At 41.7% G+C, this 20,559-nt stretch overlaps 1 protein-coding gene across 4 annotated transcripts in view; it reads left to right on the top strand.

Annotated features, from left to right (window-relative positions):
* The window catches only part of ZNF143 (zinc finger protein 143), a 44,252-nt gene that overhangs the window by 18,216 nt on the left and 5,477 nt on the right, over positions 1–20,559 (top strand). For all 4 annotated transcript variants that reach the window (XM_074230283.1, XM_074230281.1, XM_074230284.1 and 1 more), the window contains exons 6-13: positions 975–1,171; positions 2,850–2,924; positions 8,665–8,784; positions 10,292–10,367; positions 10,810–10,935; positions 14,894–15,073; positions 16,358–16,585; positions 18,665–18,813. In XM_074230283.1, the coding sequence (XP_074086384.1) occupies positions 975–1,171; positions 2,850–2,924; positions 8,665–8,784; positions 10,292–10,367; positions 10,810–10,935; positions 14,894–15,073; positions 16,358–16,585; positions 18,665–18,813 (1,151 nt within the window). The remainder of the gene's footprint in view (positions 1–974; positions 1,172–2,849; positions 2,925–8,664; positions 8,785–10,291; positions 10,368–10,809; positions 10,936–14,893; positions 15,074–16,357; positions 16,586–18,664; positions 18,814–20,559) is intronic.

Raw genomic sequence — 20,559 nt, forward strand, 5'->3', positions numbered from 1 at the left:
AATCACAAGAAGGGGGCTCAGGAATGCTTCCCATGGTTTGAGAAGCTTCCCATGGCTCTTAGAAAGCTAAGAATTCCAAATTGTTAAGGAAGGACATTCTAGGCATGAGACACAGTTTGCATGAAGGTGAACTCCTAGAAGAGACAGGAGGAGACAAAAGGCAGAGGTCAGTGAAAGGCTGGTCATCTGTGGCATAGCTAGCCTTCAGAGTGAAGAAAAGAAATTTGAAGGACTTGAAATGCCAGCCTAGGGCATTTGTCCTTTATCCTGGAGGCATAATGGGAGGTTTTGAGCACCTGGAGAACATGGTTGGAGGAGGCTACTGTATTAGTGCATGTGAATGAGATAGGAGATGGACAGGAGAGATGTTGTAGAGGTTGTAGATGTTCAGAGGTACTAAATGGAAATGGAAATGGAGAGTTGAGGATGACTGAGGCTGTGAATCTGGATGTGTCTTAGAAGGGGATTGAAGATAGTCACGAATCATGGGAACTGAGGTGGTGAATGAGCAGAGCACCATCGGTGTGGGTATTGTAGTCTCTGACTAGGAGTACCAGCCTTGGGGTAATGAGTAAGATTGTGAGGCAGCACTGAGCTACTTGAGAAGGGTGGAAGGGTCAGCTTCATCCTGCTTTTAAAGCATTTCTGTGTCAATTAAATTTAAGAAATGTTCATTACTAATCTACAATGTGCAGGGCAATACAAAAGGGGAAAAAAACTGTCTAGCTGTTAGTAAGTTAATTACAGGTGGAAAGGTCAACAGTGTGTGTGTGTGTGTGTGTGTGTGTGTGTGTGTGTGTGTGTGTGTGTTCTTTTGGTGGTAAGAGCTAGTTATCTCCATGTTACCATGACCTCTATGTTCCCATCCATCACTACTCTATGTCTCCAAGTCTCTCTAAGTTGCAGTCATTCATATTGATCATTTGCCAGATTTTTGTCACCTCATGTAACAATATTTTAATCTTGTATATCAGACAGTTATGACCAGAGTGCACTACAGGCCGTCCAGTTGGAGGATGGCACCACTGCCTACATTCACCACACCGTACAAGTTCCCCAGTCTGACACCATCTTGGCTATTCAGTCAGATGGCACCGTGGCGGGCCTACACACTGGGGATGCCACCATCGACCCCGATACCATAAGTGCTTTGGAGCAGTACGCTGCAAAGGTATGGGTCAACTGCTTCATAACCTGTGTGGTCTGAATGACACCCCTGAGTCAGCTCTGCATCACTAAAAGGAGATAAAAATAAGAGTATACACTGAAAAATACCATAGATTGATAGACTGTACTCAGATTTTATGCAAACCAGATTTGGGGAAGATGTTAAAGTTTTTTTGTTTGTTTTTTAAAGAAAGAGTTTATTTATTTTGAGTTTTACAATTTTCTCCCTGTTCTTGCTTCCCTCTCCCCACCCCCCCCACAGAAGGCATTCTGTTAGTGTTTACATTGGTTCCATGTTATACACTGATTTCAGTTGAATGTGATGACAGAGAAATCATATCCTTAAGGAAGCAAAATAAAGTATGAGATAGTAAAATTACATTATAATATAGTGGGGTTTTTTTTCTAATTTGACTGTAGTAGTCTTTGGTCTTGTTCAAAGTCCATAATTCTTTCTCTGGATACAGATGGTATTCTCCATTGCAGATAGCTCATAATTGTTCCTGGTTGTTGCACTGAAGGGATGAGCAAGTCTATCAGGGTTGATCATCACCCCCATGGAAAGATGTTAAGTTAAGAAAGTTTGAAGTCTCCCTTTTCTGATTTTTTTTTGGTTTTGTTTTCTAAATAAGAACCTACCTTCGCAAACCAGGTCTTTGCCCCTTTTCCAGCTTTATCTCACCCCACCCCATTCTATGTAGTAACCCCAAAAGTCTGCAAAAGTCCTCAGGACTCTCATAACCATGAGCTTGAGGGTCATGTACTTAGGACCTTCGTCCAGTGAAGTCCCATTCATTCTTTAAAATCCAAGTCATAAACTATCTCCAAGAAAATTTCCCTAATGTTCCCTTGGGCTTCAAATATTACTCCCTCTTGTACCTTCTCCCTCATCCACTTGCCTCCCTTTTGTACTGGATTTAGATCTGGGTTCTGATCCAGCTCTGATTTTTAATACTTGTGTGGCCTTAGGATCTCTGCTCCTATGCCCATAATGATTATACACACACACACACACACACACACACACACACACACACACAGCTTCAGTTGTGTAGCTACTCAAAATATTGTACTCTGTACATCATAGATATTTAATAAGTATTTATTATACCTAACTAAATTAAAAATTAGTGTTTAAGGGACATCTCTCTCTTTTTTTTAAGTGGTTCCATTTATTTATTTAGGTTTTTTCAAGGCAGTGGAGTCAAGTGGCTTGCCCAAGGCCACATAGCTAGGTAATTATTAAGTGTCTGAGGATGGATTTGAACTCAGGTCCTCCTTACTCAAAGGCTAGTGCTCTATCCACTGTGCAACCTAGCCACCCCTAGGACATCACTCTTATGTCTAAATTAAAGAAGTTAGTTTGAGAATGATGAGAAAGAGGGTCAGCAGGGAGGGATACACGGGGGGGGTGGGGCTTGAAACCCTTCCAGGTCTCTAATGATGCCTCTGTACAGAGATGATTTTTTTCCCTTGTCTTTTCTCTGTGCTTTCTTCCTTTTGGGGCCTTTTATATTTATTTTAATACTTTATAATGTGTTCTTTTATGTCCATTCCTATATAGCATGAACTTCATAAAGTCAGAGATTTATTTTATTTTATTTTAGACTTTCACATATTTCCCTGTAGTAGGAACTCGGTACATCTTAGAAGTTGCCTTGTTTTCTTTCCTTTATTTTTAGGTGTCTATTGATGGAAGTGACAGTGTAACTGGCACTGGGATAATCAGTGAAAATGAGCAGGAAAAGAAGATGCAGGTATGGAAACTGGCATTGGCCTTGGCTTGAGTTCATGTCTCCATTCTCACCAGTGTGTCTGGCTCTTCTTCCCTGGCTGCCCTACCCAGCACTGTAAAGTAGTGGTCTCTCTATTTCTTCAAGGCTTTCCTAGGCCCAGTCAGGGCATGGCCAGTGTCCTGGTTAAATCAGAACCTTTAACTTTGAGGTTGACTGTCAGCTTCTGACCCATCCTCCCACCTTACAGGAGTCAGTCTGTGTACACTGAAGAAACTCTTCATTTCTTGGACCTCCCTAGAAGGGTCACTGTTCTTTTAATCATGGCTGCTATAGTTGTCCTTTTTTCACTTAGCAATTTTTATCTGTGATACAAGCTGGAATGGCCTACTTAACAAATTTGCCCATGGCCCCACCAGAAAGGAAAGCTCAGCCATCATATGACTGGGTCAGGATTTTAAAATATTGAGACTGGCTCTATAGAACACTGGAACACATCAAATCCAACACAACTTAATAGGTATAAAGTCTTACGCTTGGGTTTAAAAAGAGCAACTTCCCAAGGACTGGATGAGGGCAGCCCAGCTGGAGAGTTACTGGGAGCTGCAGGACATAAGAAATTTAGTGTAATCTTGGACCAGCATCAGAGGGGCCCAGAAGCCAGGACTTTTCTAGGAGCTGGCTCCTCTCCCAATCAGAGTACATTTGGAGTGTTATTCTCAGTTCTGGATGCTACATTTTTAAAAGGCTGTTGATGAGGCAGAAAGTCTCCAGAAGAAGGCAGTCAATATGGTGAAGGGTCTCAAACTCATGCCAAACAAAGGTTGGTCAAAGGAACTGGGAATATTTAGCCAGAGAAGAGAAGAGTTACAGGGCCATGTAATGAATTACCTGTCTTCTGGTAATTCCAGTGCCTTCTAAGGCAGGAGAATTCAGACTTATTCCTCTTTGTCCCAGAGAGCAGAATCTGGAAAAACCAGTATAAGTTGTAGAGAAGCACATTTACATTTCTCAGAAGGCACAAAGCTCACTAGCCATGAGAGCTATTTAAATGTGGATTCGGCTTCCTCTGGAGGCAGCCAGTCCCTCTCTCTGGGGGTCTTCTAATAGGCCCTTTGCCATCTGCCACAGTGGGTCCATAGATTAGATGGACTAGTTTGGGGATCCATCCCTTCTAACTAAAATGTTGTGACTCTTTTGTGCCACACTGAGCTCTTTGGTTTCAATTGGAATTCAAGTGGAAGTTTTCCATTTCTCCCATATATACAATGTCCAAGTGTTGGTGACTTGAGACTGGTAAGAGATCAGCAGTCTGTTCCAGACGACCTGAGGTCATCCACTTAAAACATTCATATGCAAAAGTGTCAGTTATAGTTTGCAGGGGAAGAATTTTTGAAATTATATTTTCATTTTATATTTCTTTTAAAGTAGGATCCATAATATAGTGAAGTATAATTGAAATTTTTACAGCATTTTTGGAGCTCGGGAGAAATCAGCTACAGAAATTTTGCAGAAGGGGCGGCTAGGTGGTACAGTGGTTAGAGCACTAGCCCTGGATCAGGAGGACCTGAGTTCAAATTTGACCTCAGACACTTTATATTTACTAGCTGTATGACCTTGGGCAAGTCACCTAACTCCATTACTTTGCCAAAAAAAAGGGGGGGAAAAATTTTCCAGAATCAAGCTGTACCAAAGATTGGCTGTTTTGTCCAATGAGGATTTGCCTCATTAGGTTCAATGTTAGAGGAGGGGTATGGTTTCTGTGAGTGAGGACCTAGGCTTTTCTCAGTGAAATAGAAATCAGTATACAGGTTAGGGATTGGGTTAGAGGACCTTTAAGTCTTCTTCCAGCTTTACATAGCAAGAAGGAAGAAAGGGAGGGAAGAAGAAAGAAAGAAGAGAGGAAGGAAGAAGGAAACAAAAGGAAAGAAAGAAAAGAGATCATCTGTTAGATATTTAGCATGTGTGTGTAGGTGCTAGGCTAAGCTCTACATAATACAAAATACAAAAGTTTTTAAAGAGACAGTCCCTGGGAGCCAAGATGGCGACATGAAGGGATCAAGTCTTAGGAGCTCTCTGATAAAAACTCATAAATTAAGGACTCTAACTAAACTTTCAAGAGACAGAACCCACAAAGGGACCCAGTGAGGCAGTTCTCCTACTCAAGGTAACCTGGAAAAGAGCAGAAAGGCTCTGCTCCCCGGGGTCAGAGAGGCGGCCTGCCAGAGGGGTGGCCCGCCAGAGCCAAAGAACTTCAGCCTCCCGGAGGCAGCCCCAGGGCTCTGGGAGCCTCAGCTCACAGCAGCGGGGGAGTCTCCTGAGCTGCACCCCGGGGAGCACCGGGCACAAAGTGGGGGAACAGCAAGGGGACCTCTGTCAGAGCGAGCAGGTGGAGCCCAGCCCTCAGGGCACACAGCAAGCAGCATGGTCTTTCCCCAGCCCTGATCCAGGAAACAGAAGCAGGTGGAGCCAGTAAGCAGGAGCCCCCAGGGCATGAGCCCATTGAGCTGAGGGAGAGGAGTGAAGAGAGACTGTGAGCTTGGTCCTCTACCTCTGGAACAGGACTCTGGGGCTCTGACCACATTCAGATCCTGATCCCAGTCTAGGCCCCCCATAGAACAACAGGGCCCCCCCCACGTCGGCCCCATGGCAGAGGGGGGCGCTTATGATCATTCACAGACCAGGAGGGAGGACAGAGCCTCACACACTGAGACCCTTGTGGGAGTGTCCCAGAAGCTCAGGAAGCACCCCAAAAAACAGGCTTAGGCTGGGAAAATGAACAAACAAAGAAACAAGAGGAAGACCATTGAGAAATATTTTGCAAATGAGCCCAAGAAGGATCAAAATACTCAGTCTGAAGATGAGGAAGCACAAGCTCCTGCATCTAAAGACTCCAAGAAAAACAGAAATTGGGCTCAGGCTATGATAGAGCTCAAAAAAGACTTTGAAAATCAAATGAGGGAGTTGGAAGAAAAACTGGGAAAAGAAAGGAGAGAGATGCAGGAAAAACATGAAAATGAAGTCAGCAGCTTAGTCAAGGAAATCCAAAAAAATGCTGAAGAAAATAGCATGCTAAAAAACAGCTTAAATCAAATGGATAAAACAGTTCAAAAAGTTATTGAGGAGAAGAATGCTTTAAAAAGCAAAACTGGCCAGATGGAAAAAGAGATAAGAAAACTCTCTGAGGAGAACAAATCCTTCAGACAAAGAATAGAATTCAGGGAGATTGATGAATTTACCAGAAATCAGGAATCAATACTTCAAAACCAAAAAAAAATGAAAAATTAGAAGAAAATGTGAAATATCTCATTGAAAAACAACTGATATGGAAAACAGACTTAGGAAAGATAATTTGAAAATTATTGGAATACCTGAAAGTCATAATCAGGAAAAGAGCCTTGACATCATTTTCAAAGAATTACTACAGGAAAATTGCCCTGATATCCTAGAAGCAGATGGCAAAATAGAAATGGAGAGAATCCACCGATCCCCCCGAGAAAGAGATCCCAAAAAACCAACCCCCAGGAATATTATAGCCAAGTTCCAGAACTCCCAAGTCAAAGAGAAAATATTACAAGCAGCCAGAAGGACACAGTTCAAATATCATGGAGCTGCAGTCAGGATCACACAGGACTTAGCAGCAACTACATTGGAAGCTCATAGGGCTTAGAATATAATATACCGGAAGGCAAAAGAGCTTAGAATGCAGCCAAGAATGAACTACCCAGCAAGGCTGAATGTCCTCTTCCAGGGAAAAAGATGGACTTTCAATGAACCAGGGGAATTTCAAAGGTTCCTTTTGGAATGGCCAGAGCTGAACAGAAGGTTTGATCTTCAAATACAGGACTCAGGTGAAGCATGGAGATTGGAGGAGAGGGGGGAAATATGAGGGACTTAATGAGGATGAACTGCATGTATAGAAAAATGATATTGATAATATTCATATGAACCATCTCAGTTAATAGAGCAGGTAAAGGGAGCTTTTATAGTTGAAGCACAGGAGAAAGCTGAATTTGAAGATAAAATATGGTGTAAAAATGGAGTCAATAGGAATAAGAGGGAAATGGAAAGGGAGAAAGAAAAAGGAGAGGGGGAATAGTCCAAGATATTTCATATAATAAGATTTTTTTTTTATTACAATGAGCTATTGCAATGATATGGAAGGGGGGGAGGCAAGGGGGAATGAGGGAACCTTTGCTCTCATCAGAGATGGCTAGGAGAGGAAACAGCAAATATACTCAATGGGGTATAGACATCTGGAGTAAGAAGGAGGGGGGAGCAGGGGGAAGGGGTGGGGATGTGAATAAAGGAGGAGAGGATGGAGCATGGGGGGAAGAGTGGTCAGATATAACACATTTTCTTTTTTACTTCTTGCAAGGGGCTAGGATTGGATGGCCTGCCCAGGACCATAGGGCCAGGTGGATGCTGGGCCTAAGAGGTGGTATGGGGGCTCAGGGCCTCTTGGCCCCAGGACCAGGGATCTGTCTGCTGTGCCACTCAGCAACCCTACAGCAGAGTCAGAGTGAAAGGAGAGAGAAAATAGAGTACATGGTAGTGGAGAAATAAGAAAGGAGGGAGTTGCGATCAGCAATGGCAATGTTGGAAAAATATGGAAGTAACTTTTGCGATGGACTTATCATAAAGAATGTGATCCACCCGTGACAGAGTTGTTGGTGTTGGAACAAAGACTGAAGCACATTTTTTGTTATTATTATTATTTGGGGGAGGGTACGGGGCAAGTGGGGCTGGGTGGCCTGCCTGGGGTCACATAGCAGAGTGATCTTTGGGTGTCTGGGGCCGGATTCAGACCCAGGTGCTCCTGGCTCAAGGGCCAATTCTCTGCCACCCAGCCACCCCTATTATTATTACTATTTTATTTTATTTTGGGTCTTTTTTTTCCTTCTTTCTGCTTTTTGCAGGGTAGTGGGGATCGGATGGCTTGCATGTCATACAGCTGGGTGATTATTAGGTTTACGAGGCTGGATATGGACTCGGGTGCTCGTGGCTCCAGGGCTGGTGCTTCGTCCATTGCTCCACCTGGCCATACCTACAGTTATTACTATTATTTTTTTTTTAATTTTAATTTTTTTCTCTCCCCTTTTTTGCCCAAGCAAATCTATCTATATTCATGGGGGAGGGGTATTTTGTTTACTTGTAAACAAGTATATTTTATTAATGTAAAAAAAAAAAGAGACAGTCCCTGTCCTCAGCTTACTTCTCTTCTTGTAGAGTAGGACAAGACATTGAGGGCCATTATGACCAAGGAAGGAAGCTGAGGACAAGACAGGAAGGGAAGGGAATCTCCCTGGCCATCTCCAGCCACTCATGTGCCTGGTTTCCCCACAACCAGTTGTAGGATCATTGGGCCAAGGAATAGAGCAAAGCCCAGGAGGCTGTGGGTGACTTGAGTCCATCGCCTTCATGTGATGATTTTACCCTGTTGTTCTGACTTGTGAAAAGCAGGAGAGGAAGAGCCAGCTGGGAAGGCCAGCCCAACTTCTGTCTCTGACAGAAGTCACATGAGCTCAAGCAAGTCTCTTACTCAGTGTGCTGGGCATCTCTAAGACTATAATCAGCTGATGAACTGCCCATCTGAATATGAGGGAGACCATGCTGTAAATGGGTGAAATCAGATGTTCAGACATTCTTCAAAATGTGAACAGTAACTTTATTTATTGTGAGATTGAGTCAGAATCTGAGGATACTTTTCATTTTTTTACTCCATAAATTGTTCCTTCAATCATTCCTATGATGTCTTCCCCAGATTGTGTTACACGGACATGGAACAAGAGTCACTGCTAAATCCCAGCAAAGTGGAGAAAAGGCCTTTCGGTGTGACTATGATGGCTGTGGCAAGCTCTACACAACGGCTCACCATCTTAAGGTGCTCTGGGCTTCTGAACTCTTACTCGTTTCTCAGCGATTGTCCCCTACCAGGCAGCCCCCTCCCTTGTCATCATGTTTAGTTCAGTTGATTACCCCAAACCCCTCACTCTGCTCTCTGTGAGTGGCTACTTCTTGACCCAAGATGTTTCTGGCACCTCTATTGGATGTTCTCCCATTTTTGTGGTCATGGCCAAGTGCTTATCCAGGGCCTCAGCTCATATGACTCTTCTCTAGTTTCTCTGAGTCCTTGTAGATGCTTTGGTGGATAGATGATCATCTTGTAGTTCACTTTTACTGTAGAAGACTTGGGGATGACCCTTCTGACCTTGTGTGGGGAAATCTTTCTCAAGTGAGTGTGAAGTCTCTAAAAAGTAGTTCTACCAAGGGATTAGACTTTGTCAACCACATAACTCATAGGGAGAGGGTTTGTGAGCTCTTCCAGGGGCAGAGAATCCCCTCAATGAAAAAATCAAGAGCTAGTAGGGTGGCACAGGAAATAGAACACCCTATATTCTGGAAATGGGAAGAGCTGAATTCAAGCACAAACTCAGACACTTCCTAGCTGTGGGACCCTGGATAAGTCACTTAGCTTCTGTTTGCCTCAGTTTCCTCATTGGCAAAATGGAAATAGTAAGAACACCTTCCCCTCAGGGCTGTTGTGAGAACCAAATGAGATAACTATAAAAAGCTTAACACTGTTGTTTACTATTATTATTAATTTGACTATCAATCTATGTTCCTACACAGAAACCCTCATTCGCCCCACCCACCCATCCACTAAAGACCAAACCCAAGGTCCTGCACAAATCAGTACCAGGCTTGCCCCACCCTTGAATGCCTTCCCTGTAGAGTCCCTGCATTTCCCCACTTCCTAGACTTGGACTGTTCTCTCTCTCCAACAGCTTCCAGGCCCTCCCTTGTTCTTTCCCCCAGCTCTCTGCCTGTCCTTGAAGACCAAGGACTATGGCCTTGAGATTCCACAGGCAGCAGAGAGTGATCTTGCCTCCTGTGTTCACCTTAGCCACCTGCACCCCCTCATTCTGTCATATCTTCTCTTCCCTCAGTCTGGGAATGCCAGAATTCATCTTCTCTGCTAGGGTCCCTAGGAGGCCCTTCCAGGCTTAAAGGAGAGTCAGACTCTTCCCTCCAGAGCTTCCCTCAAGTCCTACCTGTCTTCTTGTTCTTTCACAATCAGTCTTAAGTAAGACTTGTCTGTTTGTGTTTAACCCCCCCACACACACTTGGGAGAACAGGGACCAAACCTTAATGTGTCCCTTTATCCTCGTGCCCCCCCCCCCATAGTATATGTTGGATGAAGGGCAAACACAGGGTGGGAGCTCAAGCTGGAAACTGTGTGTCTCCCAGTAGAAGAATGCTAAAGTGGGTGAGGCTAGGGGTGGAGTGTGGCTTCTAGTTTTAAGAAACTCAAAGCTGAAGTGAAGGGGAAGGGGTCCACTGATGGGAATGTCCAAATGGGAAACAAACTGAGGGTCCTATTTTAACAGGTGCACGAGAGGTCCCACACAGGGGACCGGCCGTACCAGTGTGAGCATGCTGGCTGTGGGAAGGCTTTTGCCACAGGTGAGTAAGCATGGATGCTTTAATATCTCATCCATAAAAGTGGGCAAAAATCCCCCTCTTAGTGGCTTGTGGACCCCCTGCCTGGCCCCTGTTCCATTTTCTGCTCTCCTTCAAGAAGCTCCTTTTGCTCTGCCCACTGCCTTTTAGACAACAAGAGAGAAAATGAAAACTTGAAAAAAGACTTTTTTTTTACCCAGCTTCTCTTCCAGTATGTGCTTTGGATGAGAAAAGTCACCTTGTACTGTCATAAAGAGAATCTAACATGTTAGGAATGTTGATTCTAAAACTTTAAAATTTCCTATAAGAAAGTTATTCCAGTGACCCTCTATTAGTTATGCATTTCAATTGTCTACTGAGCTATTCATGTTCTAATAAAAATTAAGTGACTTCAGCTGTTTTATTCCATGAATCTTGAGAGTTTGTGTTTAAATTTTTTTTTAAGGTTACGGATTAAAAAGTCATTTCAGAACCCATACAGGAGAAAAGCCATATCGGTGTTCAGAAGATAATTGTACGAAGTCTTTTAAAACATCAGGTGACCTACAGAAACACATTCGAACTCATACAGGTATGACATTGTGGATAAGCTCATAGGATGTTGGCTCTCAGGGATCATTGAATCCCCCTTCACCATCAGAGAGCCCTGGTAGGCCAGGGGCAGAACAACGACCCCAAACACCTCTGCTTCCAAACCTTGTCTTCTTTGACCTACCCAGTGCCTCTGCAGTGGATGGGACTCAACAGGTCCGATACCCTCTGGTTACCTCAGCTTTCCCTCCCTCTGCCTTGCCCACAGGTGCCCATGCCTTACCCCCTTTATACTCCTCTGATTTATCCTACATCAACTTTGTTGAGCTAACCATTCACCAGGTGCCCAGCTCTGGGAGGCTCAGAAGCTGTTCTTAGTTGATGTCATTCTGAGCTTTCATTTCTGCTGTGCAGGTAAGCAGGCGTATTTTCAACACAACAGTTTTACCCACAGGTATTCAGATTTCTTTGCTTCCAGTGGAATTACTAAAATAGCTTAATAGAAGTTTCACTAACCATTTTTTCCTGGCCATTAAAAATTGGATATTTCCCCTCAAGATAATTCCAGCTCTTTGAAGAAAGCCTGAGAGCCATTTGCTTATATCTGCAAGTTTCATTTAGAACCAGGGATTCTTAATCTTCTTTTAGATCATGGACCCTATTGGAATCTGAGGAAGCCTATCCCTCCTGTAAAAGTTGTACATGGGGGCAGCTAGGTGGCACAGTGGATAAAGCACCGGCCCTGGAGTCAGGAGTACCTGGGTTCAAATCCGGTCTCAGACACTTAATAATTACCTAGCTGTGTGGCCTTGGGCAAGCCCCTTAACCCCATTTGCCTTGCAAAAACCTAAAAAAAAAAAAAAGTTGTACATGATCATTTGTATTTGACATATTTGTTGTGTAATAGGAATTAAAACTAGCAAAAGAAAGAAAAACATAAGAGAGTTTTTAACAAGTGGACACAGTATGGCTTTATTCCTCCGAATGGGGATAGCATTGTCCATGTCTCCTGGCTTGTCCTGGCTCTCTGAATTGCAGAGAGGAGTCGCTTCCATCAAGGTGGATCAACTCCCACTGTAGTTGCTAATGTGTCTTGGTCCCATTCCCTTCACTCAGTATCAGGTTCTATAATTCTTTCCACGCCTCTTGAGAGTCCGACCATTCATGGATGGCTTCTTTTAGAACAGTAGTACTCCATAACACTCATACATGATAACTTATTCAGCCCTTCCTCAATTGATGGGTATCCCCTCAATTTCAAATTCTTTGCCACTACTATAAATATTTTTGAACATGTGAGACTTCTCCTGTTTTTTTTATGATTCTTTTGGATATGGGCCTAATATTGGTTTTTCTGGATCAAAGAGTATGCCCAATTTTATTGCTGTTTGTACATAATTTCAAATTGCTAGTTGATAATTTTCCTCTTTTGTCACCTTAAGCCTATCTGATAAGTAGTGAGGTGGTAGGTACCTCATCATTGTTTTAATTTGCATTTCTCTAATCAATAATGATTTGGAGAATTGTTTTCATATAACTATATATAACTTTTAATTTTTTCATCTGAAAATTGCCTGTTCATATCCTTTGACCATTTATCAGTCGGGGAATGATTTGTAAACTTATAAATTTGATTCAATTCTTTTTATATTTTAGAAATGAGCCTTTTTAACACTGACTATGAAGATTGTTTCCCCAGCTTTCTGTTTTCCTTCTAATCTTGACTGCATTGGTTTTATTAGTGTAAAACCCTTTTAATTTAAAAATAGTTGAAATCATCCAATTTGCAATTTATAATGTTCTTTATTTCTTATTTGGTTGTAAATTTCTCCCCTTTCCATGGATCTGACAGGGAAACTATTCCTTGTTCTCCTAATTGGTCTGTGGTGTTTCCCTTTATGTCTAAATCCTGTACTCATTTTGGCCTTATTTTGGTATAGAGTGTGAGATGCCTAGTTTTTGCCATGCTGTTTTCTGTTTTTCTCGGCAGTTTTTGTCAAATAGTGAGTTCTTATCCCAGAAGCTGATGTCTTTGGATTTTTCAAACAATAGATTACTATAGTCATTTACTACTGTTTCTTTTGTACTTACTCTAATCCACTGATTCAGTACAGAGTAACATTTTTAAATGCACAAAACAAAATATGTTGGATTATAAGGGAAACAAATTATCCTGAAATGTCATTATCAAAATATTTTTATAGGGTGGCTAGTTGGTGCTGTAGATAGAACACCAGCCCTGGAGTCAGGAGTACCTGAGTTCAAATGTGGCCTCAGACACTTAATATTTACCTAGCTGTGTGACCTTGGGCAAGCCACTTAACCCCATTGCCTTGCAAAAGCCTAAAAAAAAAAAATTTTTTTTTCTTATAAAAACCAAGTTTACTAACCCCTGGGTTAAGAGCTTTTGATTTAGAATAGGAACTCTCAAATAGTTCACATCTGTCTGGAACACATTCTCAGTCTTTCCATCTTGATAGGACCTCTTAGGACTTCTGCTCCACTGGAGTGGTTTTCAACAACCCAGTGTCGAAGGGTCAGAGAAGGGTCTAAAAAGGTTGGCTCGGATGGTTTCCCTTTGTATCCAAAGTCAGACACAACGTGACATGGGTCATTTGATTGTCTAGGCTTTTAGTGTTTGTGATGAATTTAGGCATAAAGAAAAGACCCCCATGATGGCAGATGCAGAGCATGCACTCATCTCTGTTGTAGAAGAGGAAGAAAGAAAGAAATTAAATGAAGAGTTGACAAGACCCATATCTACATATGTGTGTGTGTGTGAGTGTGTGTGTGTGCGTGTATGTATATAAGGCAACTTACTTTCTTCAATGCAAAGATAAGGGAAGCCTGTGAGAAATCACTTGGAAAGCATAGTTAAGAATTTAAAAACAAATGAGTTAAAAGACTTAGATTGTCCAGAAACCTGAGGACACAGGAGGGAGTAAATACTAAACTGCATATTGTGAAAAGTCAGAAGTCATTGAATAAACCCAGCATCCCCCAAGTCCAAAGTCCACCCCCCAAAAAGAATGAACTATGCCTTAATAAACAGGAAATGACTAGTTATGATCTGGGAGCCATTTCTAAATCAGTCATCTGTATCCAGTAAGACCACTGGCAAGTCCAAATAAAAGTGAAAATCAGTGTAAATTATGTGAAAAGATGAAGATAAGAAAATATGGTATATATTACAAATGACTCTAGCTTAACCTTTTCAAAGAAGCTCTTGAAACTATAAAAATAAAATTTATTGATATTTATTATCACCATTTTTTTTTAGGTTTTTACAAGGCAAAAGGGATTAAGTGGCTTGCCCAAGGCCACACAGCTAGGTAATTATTAAATGTCTGAGACCAGATTTGAACTCAGGTACTCCTGACTCTAGGGCCAGTGCTCTATCCACTGCGCCACCTAGCCGCCCCTATTATCACTATTTTCTAAAGAAGTTTAATTGACATAAAGCAATCATCACATCAAGGAACCCCAAAAGAACCCAGAAACCTAATTAGTGATAAAACTAATGGTGGCATAGCGTATAAATTCATTTCCAATATATCACGAAAGAGTAGAAGATTGGTAGGATGGTAGAAGATTATGAATAGCACCCCTTCCTGTAACAATGAATTGTGTTGTAGATAGGGAATGGATTGAGACTTCTGGCCGAGATGGCGGAGAAGGGCGGAGAACCAGCCCTGAAGTCAGGAGTACCTGAGTTCAAATCTGGCCTCAGACACCTAATAATTACCTAGCTGTGTGGCCCTGGGCAAGCCACTTAACCCCATTGCCTTGCAAAAACTAAAAAAAAAAAAAAATTATTTTGTTGATGCCTTTTGTTTCATCAATCAAGTCCAGCTTTACTGCCCCCCCCCCACCATGCAGTGAACCTTTCCTTGGAACAAAGAAAAAAGTTTGAGCTAAACCTACAGACATGCCTGTCTGACAGCCCTGTGATGATGCCCCTTCCTGATTGTTCAGTTTTCCTTCTTCTGTGCTTTCAGGTGAGCGGCCTTTTAAGTGTCCCTATGAAGGATGCGGCAGATCCTTTACGACATCAAACATCAGAAAAGTTCACATTAGGACACATACGGGAGAAAGACCCTATTACTGTACAGAACCAGGATGTGGGAGAGCATTTGCCAGTGCCACAAATTATAAGAACCACGTGAGGATACATACAGGTAATCTGCCTCTGGGGTTAGGGTCTTGGTTTCTACTAGTCCTCCTTGGAAGTCTTAGTTCTTCAGCTTCTTTTCCCAGGAAACCCCCCCCCCTTGCCTACTTCAGAGTTTCTGATTGATAACAAAAGATGAGATGAGGACATTAAGAGACACTGATACCTGATGCCTTGCCCTTTAGCGGCCAGCTTATTAAAAAGTATTTTATTATACTTTGCTACATTTTAGAGAGTTGATTTTTTTTTTTGATCCAAACCTGTGTTTCATCTGCACAGGGCAGTGGTGTCAAACCCAGATAGAAATGGGGGTACTCTAAACCATGTGCAAGGATCCTTGTAGACCACAGGTCTAACTTAGAAAACCACAAGTTTTCATATGTATAATCTATATCAAATTGCTTGCCTTCTAAAGGAGAAAGAGAAGGAGAGAATATGGAAGTCAAAATTTTAAAAAATATGTTGAAAATATCTATTTACATGTAAATGAGAAAAAAATAAAATATAAAAGAATTTTAAAAGAATTTCAAATTCACATTTTAATAGGGCTATACAGATATATTACACATAAGTATAATGTAGCATGCTTATACATATAGGTGTAATACGTGTGTTTGTGTGTGTGTGTGTGTGTGTGTGTGTGTGTGTGTGTGTGTGTTGTATATTATATATGATTTATTTTGTTACTGAATTTTAACCTAGTTCAGAATGCGTGTTTGACACGTCTTGTGTGGGGAATCCCCAATAAGGAGATCTCCTTCCTTGCAGTTTTGTTCAGTGCTTTGCCCAGTGTCACACAGCCATGTTGTGTTGGATGTAGAACTTGACCACAGTTCCTTTTAGAGGTCAACTCCCTAAGCCCAAAGCTACTCTGCCTCTCACAGTGCATTTCTAATAGTGCTACTGTTGGCTAATTTTTGTTTTACAATTGTAAATATTGTTTGGGGTACATTGGCATTAGCTTGTTTGATTACAGAAAATAGTAAATTAAAACTTAAATTTATCAGAATCTAATATCTTAATTTTTTTTCTTTTTAAAATTAAAAAAAAGGTTAAATAGTTATTTTTCTTTGGAGTTATGGGGAAGGTGACAAAGCAGGAAGAATCCTAGCTGGAAAGCCAGAGAGCTGACCATCTGGAATAGGAGCATTGGGGCTTTTCCCACCCTTCTTCTGTGGTTATCCCTGGAGGGAACGTCATTGCTGCCCATACCTTTCCTAGAAAAGTCAGAAAATGATTGTAGACCTTTTAATGTGTGACATGTTGGCTGTGTGTGTTGCCTTTTCCATAGGGGAGAAGCCATATGTTTGCACGGTCCCTGGGTGTGATAAACGATTCACGGAATATTCCAGTTTGTACAAGCACCATGTTGTTCATACTCACTCTAAACCATACAACTGCAATCATTGTGGGAAGACCTATAAGCAGATCTCCACCTTAGCAATGCACAAGCGAACAGCTCACAATGACACAGAGCCCATCGAGGAGGAGCAGGAGGCCTTTTTCGAGCCCCCACCAGGTGGGAGGTTGTGCTGGGACTTGGTGGGGGGTAGTGTGGGCAGGGTGGGGGCATTGATCATATCATCATCAACATGGACAAAGCTCCCCAGGCACTGATGCCTTTCCAGCCTTTGACAGAGGCATCTTGGATGCCTTTCTGACAGTCTGGCCTTGTTCTTGACTCACCTGGGCCACCAAGGCCACTTGGAAGCACTCTAATCTAAAGCTTTCTTGTCCTGGTTTTCCTTTCTGACCACTCCTATGACTGACTGGACAGCTCTGCCACCGAGAAGTGGGCATTCTGTGAGAATAAGGAGTTGGAGTCATTCTTGAAGGAGGAAACTCCCGACTACAACAACAACAACCATTAATTAAAAAAATAGAGATTTATAGTATGTAGGGTTAAAAGCACTTTCTTCACACAGCAGTCCCAGGGTGGCCAAGGACCCATGGCCATCTCTCCCTTCCCCTGAGGAGAATGCCCCTGCCAGTCAGGAAAGGATAGATCTCTGATCCTCTTTAATAGGGAAGCCACACCGATGGCAGAGTGGAGAGAGCACTGGATAAGGAGGCAGCTCAGGTTTGGGAAAGAGGCAGGGGGAGTAGACTTAGCAGAGCTGGGTTTGAATCTTGGCTCTCCCTTGCTAGTTGTGTCATCTTGGGCAGGTCATTCAGTCCCTCTGAGAGTCAGTGTCCTCATTTGCCAAATGGGAAGAAGATAAGGACTTGTATTTAGTGTGTCTTCACAGGGCTGTTGAAAGTTCCTAGTAACCTTCAAGAGTTGGGTGAATGGAGCTATTACTACTGTAGCTTACAAAACCCTTCTGAGTCAAGATGAGAAGCAATGAGCTTGGGGAGAATAGAGAAGCAATGGATTAATGGGGTAACAGCCATTCAGACTTTTTTTTGAAGAAACCTATTTGAGTTCAAGTTAATCATTTAATAAGCCAGATTTTATTTTTTAAACAACCATAATGCTCCCATTATCCAGTCAGTAGGAGCTGGATTTGGCATGTCTGTAGGTTTGGCTCAAACTATTGATGAATAATAATAATACATATTTATAGTATTTAAGGTTGGCTTTTTCAGAGATGGCACATGGAAAAATATTCTTGGAACCCCTCCTCCCTGTTTCCCAAATCTCACACCATATTTTTCGATGATTTCCATCTGTATGGTAGATATAAATTAAAAAACCAAACCTTTAGAAAGAAGGAAGTGAATAGAATGGTATCTTTATCTCAGTTGTGGAAGGTAACTGAGTTATTGATATTATGCTTACTCTCTTCCTTGGAGCCTTTGTGACCAGTGGCCCACGTTTTGAAGAAGTTGCTAAGTGATAGAAAGGAGAGAGCTTAATGGTGCCCTCTAGAGATTAAATTGATGATCTTGGGCTTCTTAACCCAGGCAACAGCTCTAATAATGACAGTTACCTTCAGTTTCCTTTTAAAATCAGAATAAAGATCTTACTTGCCCTAGCTCTACCTTTAGTTAGAGATAGAGAATGGAAGATGGGAAAGAGAGGGATCTAATGTGATTGCCAAATCCAGCTCCTACTGACTGGATAATGGGAGCATTATGGTTGTTTAAAAAATAAAATCTAGCTTATTAAATGATTAACTTGAACTCAGCATACCTTTACACAATGGTGGGTGACCTTTTCTGAGGGCTGGAGGTCATTTGTGTTAATGAGTTCTGGTTAGTACCACTTTATGGTCTTACTGACCATTCAGAGTTGCTGGTTTGTATTGTAATAACGTGAATCATTCTCTCCGGGCATTATTTTCTTTACTGTTTTCTAAGCCATAGACCAAATAAAGTGAATATGTAATTAAATTCATATTTACTTTTGGATTTTTGGAAGCTTTATTTACATATGTCTTCTTCACCTCCCCCAAAACATATACACTTTAACAATGAGGAGAAATCAGACTTAAGAACTTGGAACAGTTTGTTGGATTTGATGATGTTAAATTTAGGGGATAGGGATGGAATGTTGTCAAGAATCACTAAGAAAGGGCTCTCTGTGTAAAAAACACGAAGATATTTTTTTCTTTTCCTCCCTGCATTTCAATTTATATATTTTTTTATTTAACAGGTCAAGGTGAGGATGTCCTCAAAGGTCCACAGATAGCATATGTTACAGGTGTCGAAGGGGAGGATGTTGTGTCTGCACAAGTAGCTACAGTCACTCAATCTGGATTGAGCCAGCAAGTAACGCTCATATCCCAGGATGGGACCCAACATGTAAGTGTCTGCCACATCAAAGTCAAGAATGCCATTCCTGTCAGGGATTTAGTACAGATATGGGATAATTAGGACCTGAACCTAGGTGGTAACAGAGGGAAGAAAGTGAGAGGCACCTTGAAGGATCACCAGCGTTTGAGGACAGTGAAGTTGGAGAACAGGTGATGAAGATTAGGAGGCTAAAAAGGACTCCAAGGTTCTTTTTCATTGCAAAACTGGGAAAGTGGGTTCCAGGAGCCTGTAAACTGCCCCTGCCTGCCGACATCCACATGGAGAACTCTCCCTCCCTAGACTCCAGACAGAGGACAGGTCCACTTCTTGTTACATGCCTCTGATTGTAGAGCAGGTCCTTATAAAGTAGATTGTCATAAAGCAGACTGTTTTCCCCTAGGAGTAGTGTCATAATTAGAGACTATATGTTTCAGCATTGAGAGGCAAATCGGTCATGGATGCCAAACACTGAATGGTTTTAACATGTACAGTTGTTTAAAATGGCAACATTATGTTGCAACTTCTATAACATGGATATAAATGTCCTTTGCTGATACAAATAGCCATTTTCCCAAGTCTGATTCAACTTCAACCTCCTCCAGGAAACCTCTGAATTCCTAGGTTTCCTTCTTCTTCCAAACACCAATAACACTCCTTTCAAATTGTTAACTACTGTAGCACTTCTGTATTTCTGCCATTCTTTATACGTATAAGTTTATCTATTTTATATAGTATATGCAAATTATATCAATTATATTGTAATTATATTGTAAATATATATATATATTTAAATATGAATTTATTCTTTTTTTTTTTCATTTTTTGGGGTTTTTTTTAGGTCTTTGCAAGGCAAATGGGGTTAAGTGGCTTGCCCAAGGCCACACAGCTAGGTAATTATTAAATGTCTGAGACCAGATTTGAACCCAGGAACTCCTGAATCCAGGGCTGGTGCTTTATCCACTGTGCCACCTAGCCGCCCCCTCTTTTTTTTTCTTTATAAAGACTTGATAATCTGTTTTTATCATTGTCTGACTCAGAGAGGAAAAAGTCATACAAAGTGATTAGTGGTACCTGAGAGAGCTCTACAAGAACTTTAGGATTCCTAGTTTACAATGCACACTCTAACCCTAGAGAGTTTTTCCACATATTTTTTATTGTTCACTAGTTGGTGATTGCTTATTTTTCATGGAATTTTCAAGTTGGAAGAGACCTTGGAGCAACTAGTTCATCTAATTCTCTTCTACCCATATTATGAATTCTATCCACAGCATTACAGACAAGTAGTCAGACAGACCCTGTTTCATGCCCCTCATCTTGGCAGTCTATTCCTTTTTCACAAAATATTAGAAGGTATTTGTTAGGGACGGCTAGGTGGCACAGTGGATAAAGCACCAGCCCTGGAGTCAGGAGTACCTGGGTTCAAATCACCTGGTCTCAGACACTTAATAATTACCTAGCTGTGTGGCCTTGGGCAAGCCACTTAACCCCGTTTGCCTTACAAAAAAACCTTTAAAAAAAAAAAAGAAGGTATTTGTTAAATTGAAATATACTAAGGGGCAGTTAGGTGGCAAAGTGGATAGAGCACCGGCCCTGGAGTCAGGAGGACATGAGTTCAAATCTGGCCTCAGACACTTAAAATTGCCTAGCACTATTAACTTGGGCAAGTCACTTAACCCCATTGCCTTAATAAATTAAAAAAAAAATTTTTTTAATTGGAATATACCTGCCTACAATTGTCATGCACTGGGACTAATT

This window comes from Macrotis lagotis, chromosome 3 (assembly GCF_037893015.1).
Source record: "Macrotis lagotis isolate mMagLag1 chromosome 3, bilby.v1.9.chrom.fasta, whole genome shotgun sequence".
In the NCBI taxonomy this organism is placed as follows: domain Eukaryota; kingdom Metazoa; phylum Chordata; class Mammalia; order Peramelemorphia; family Peramelidae; genus Macrotis; species Macrotis lagotis.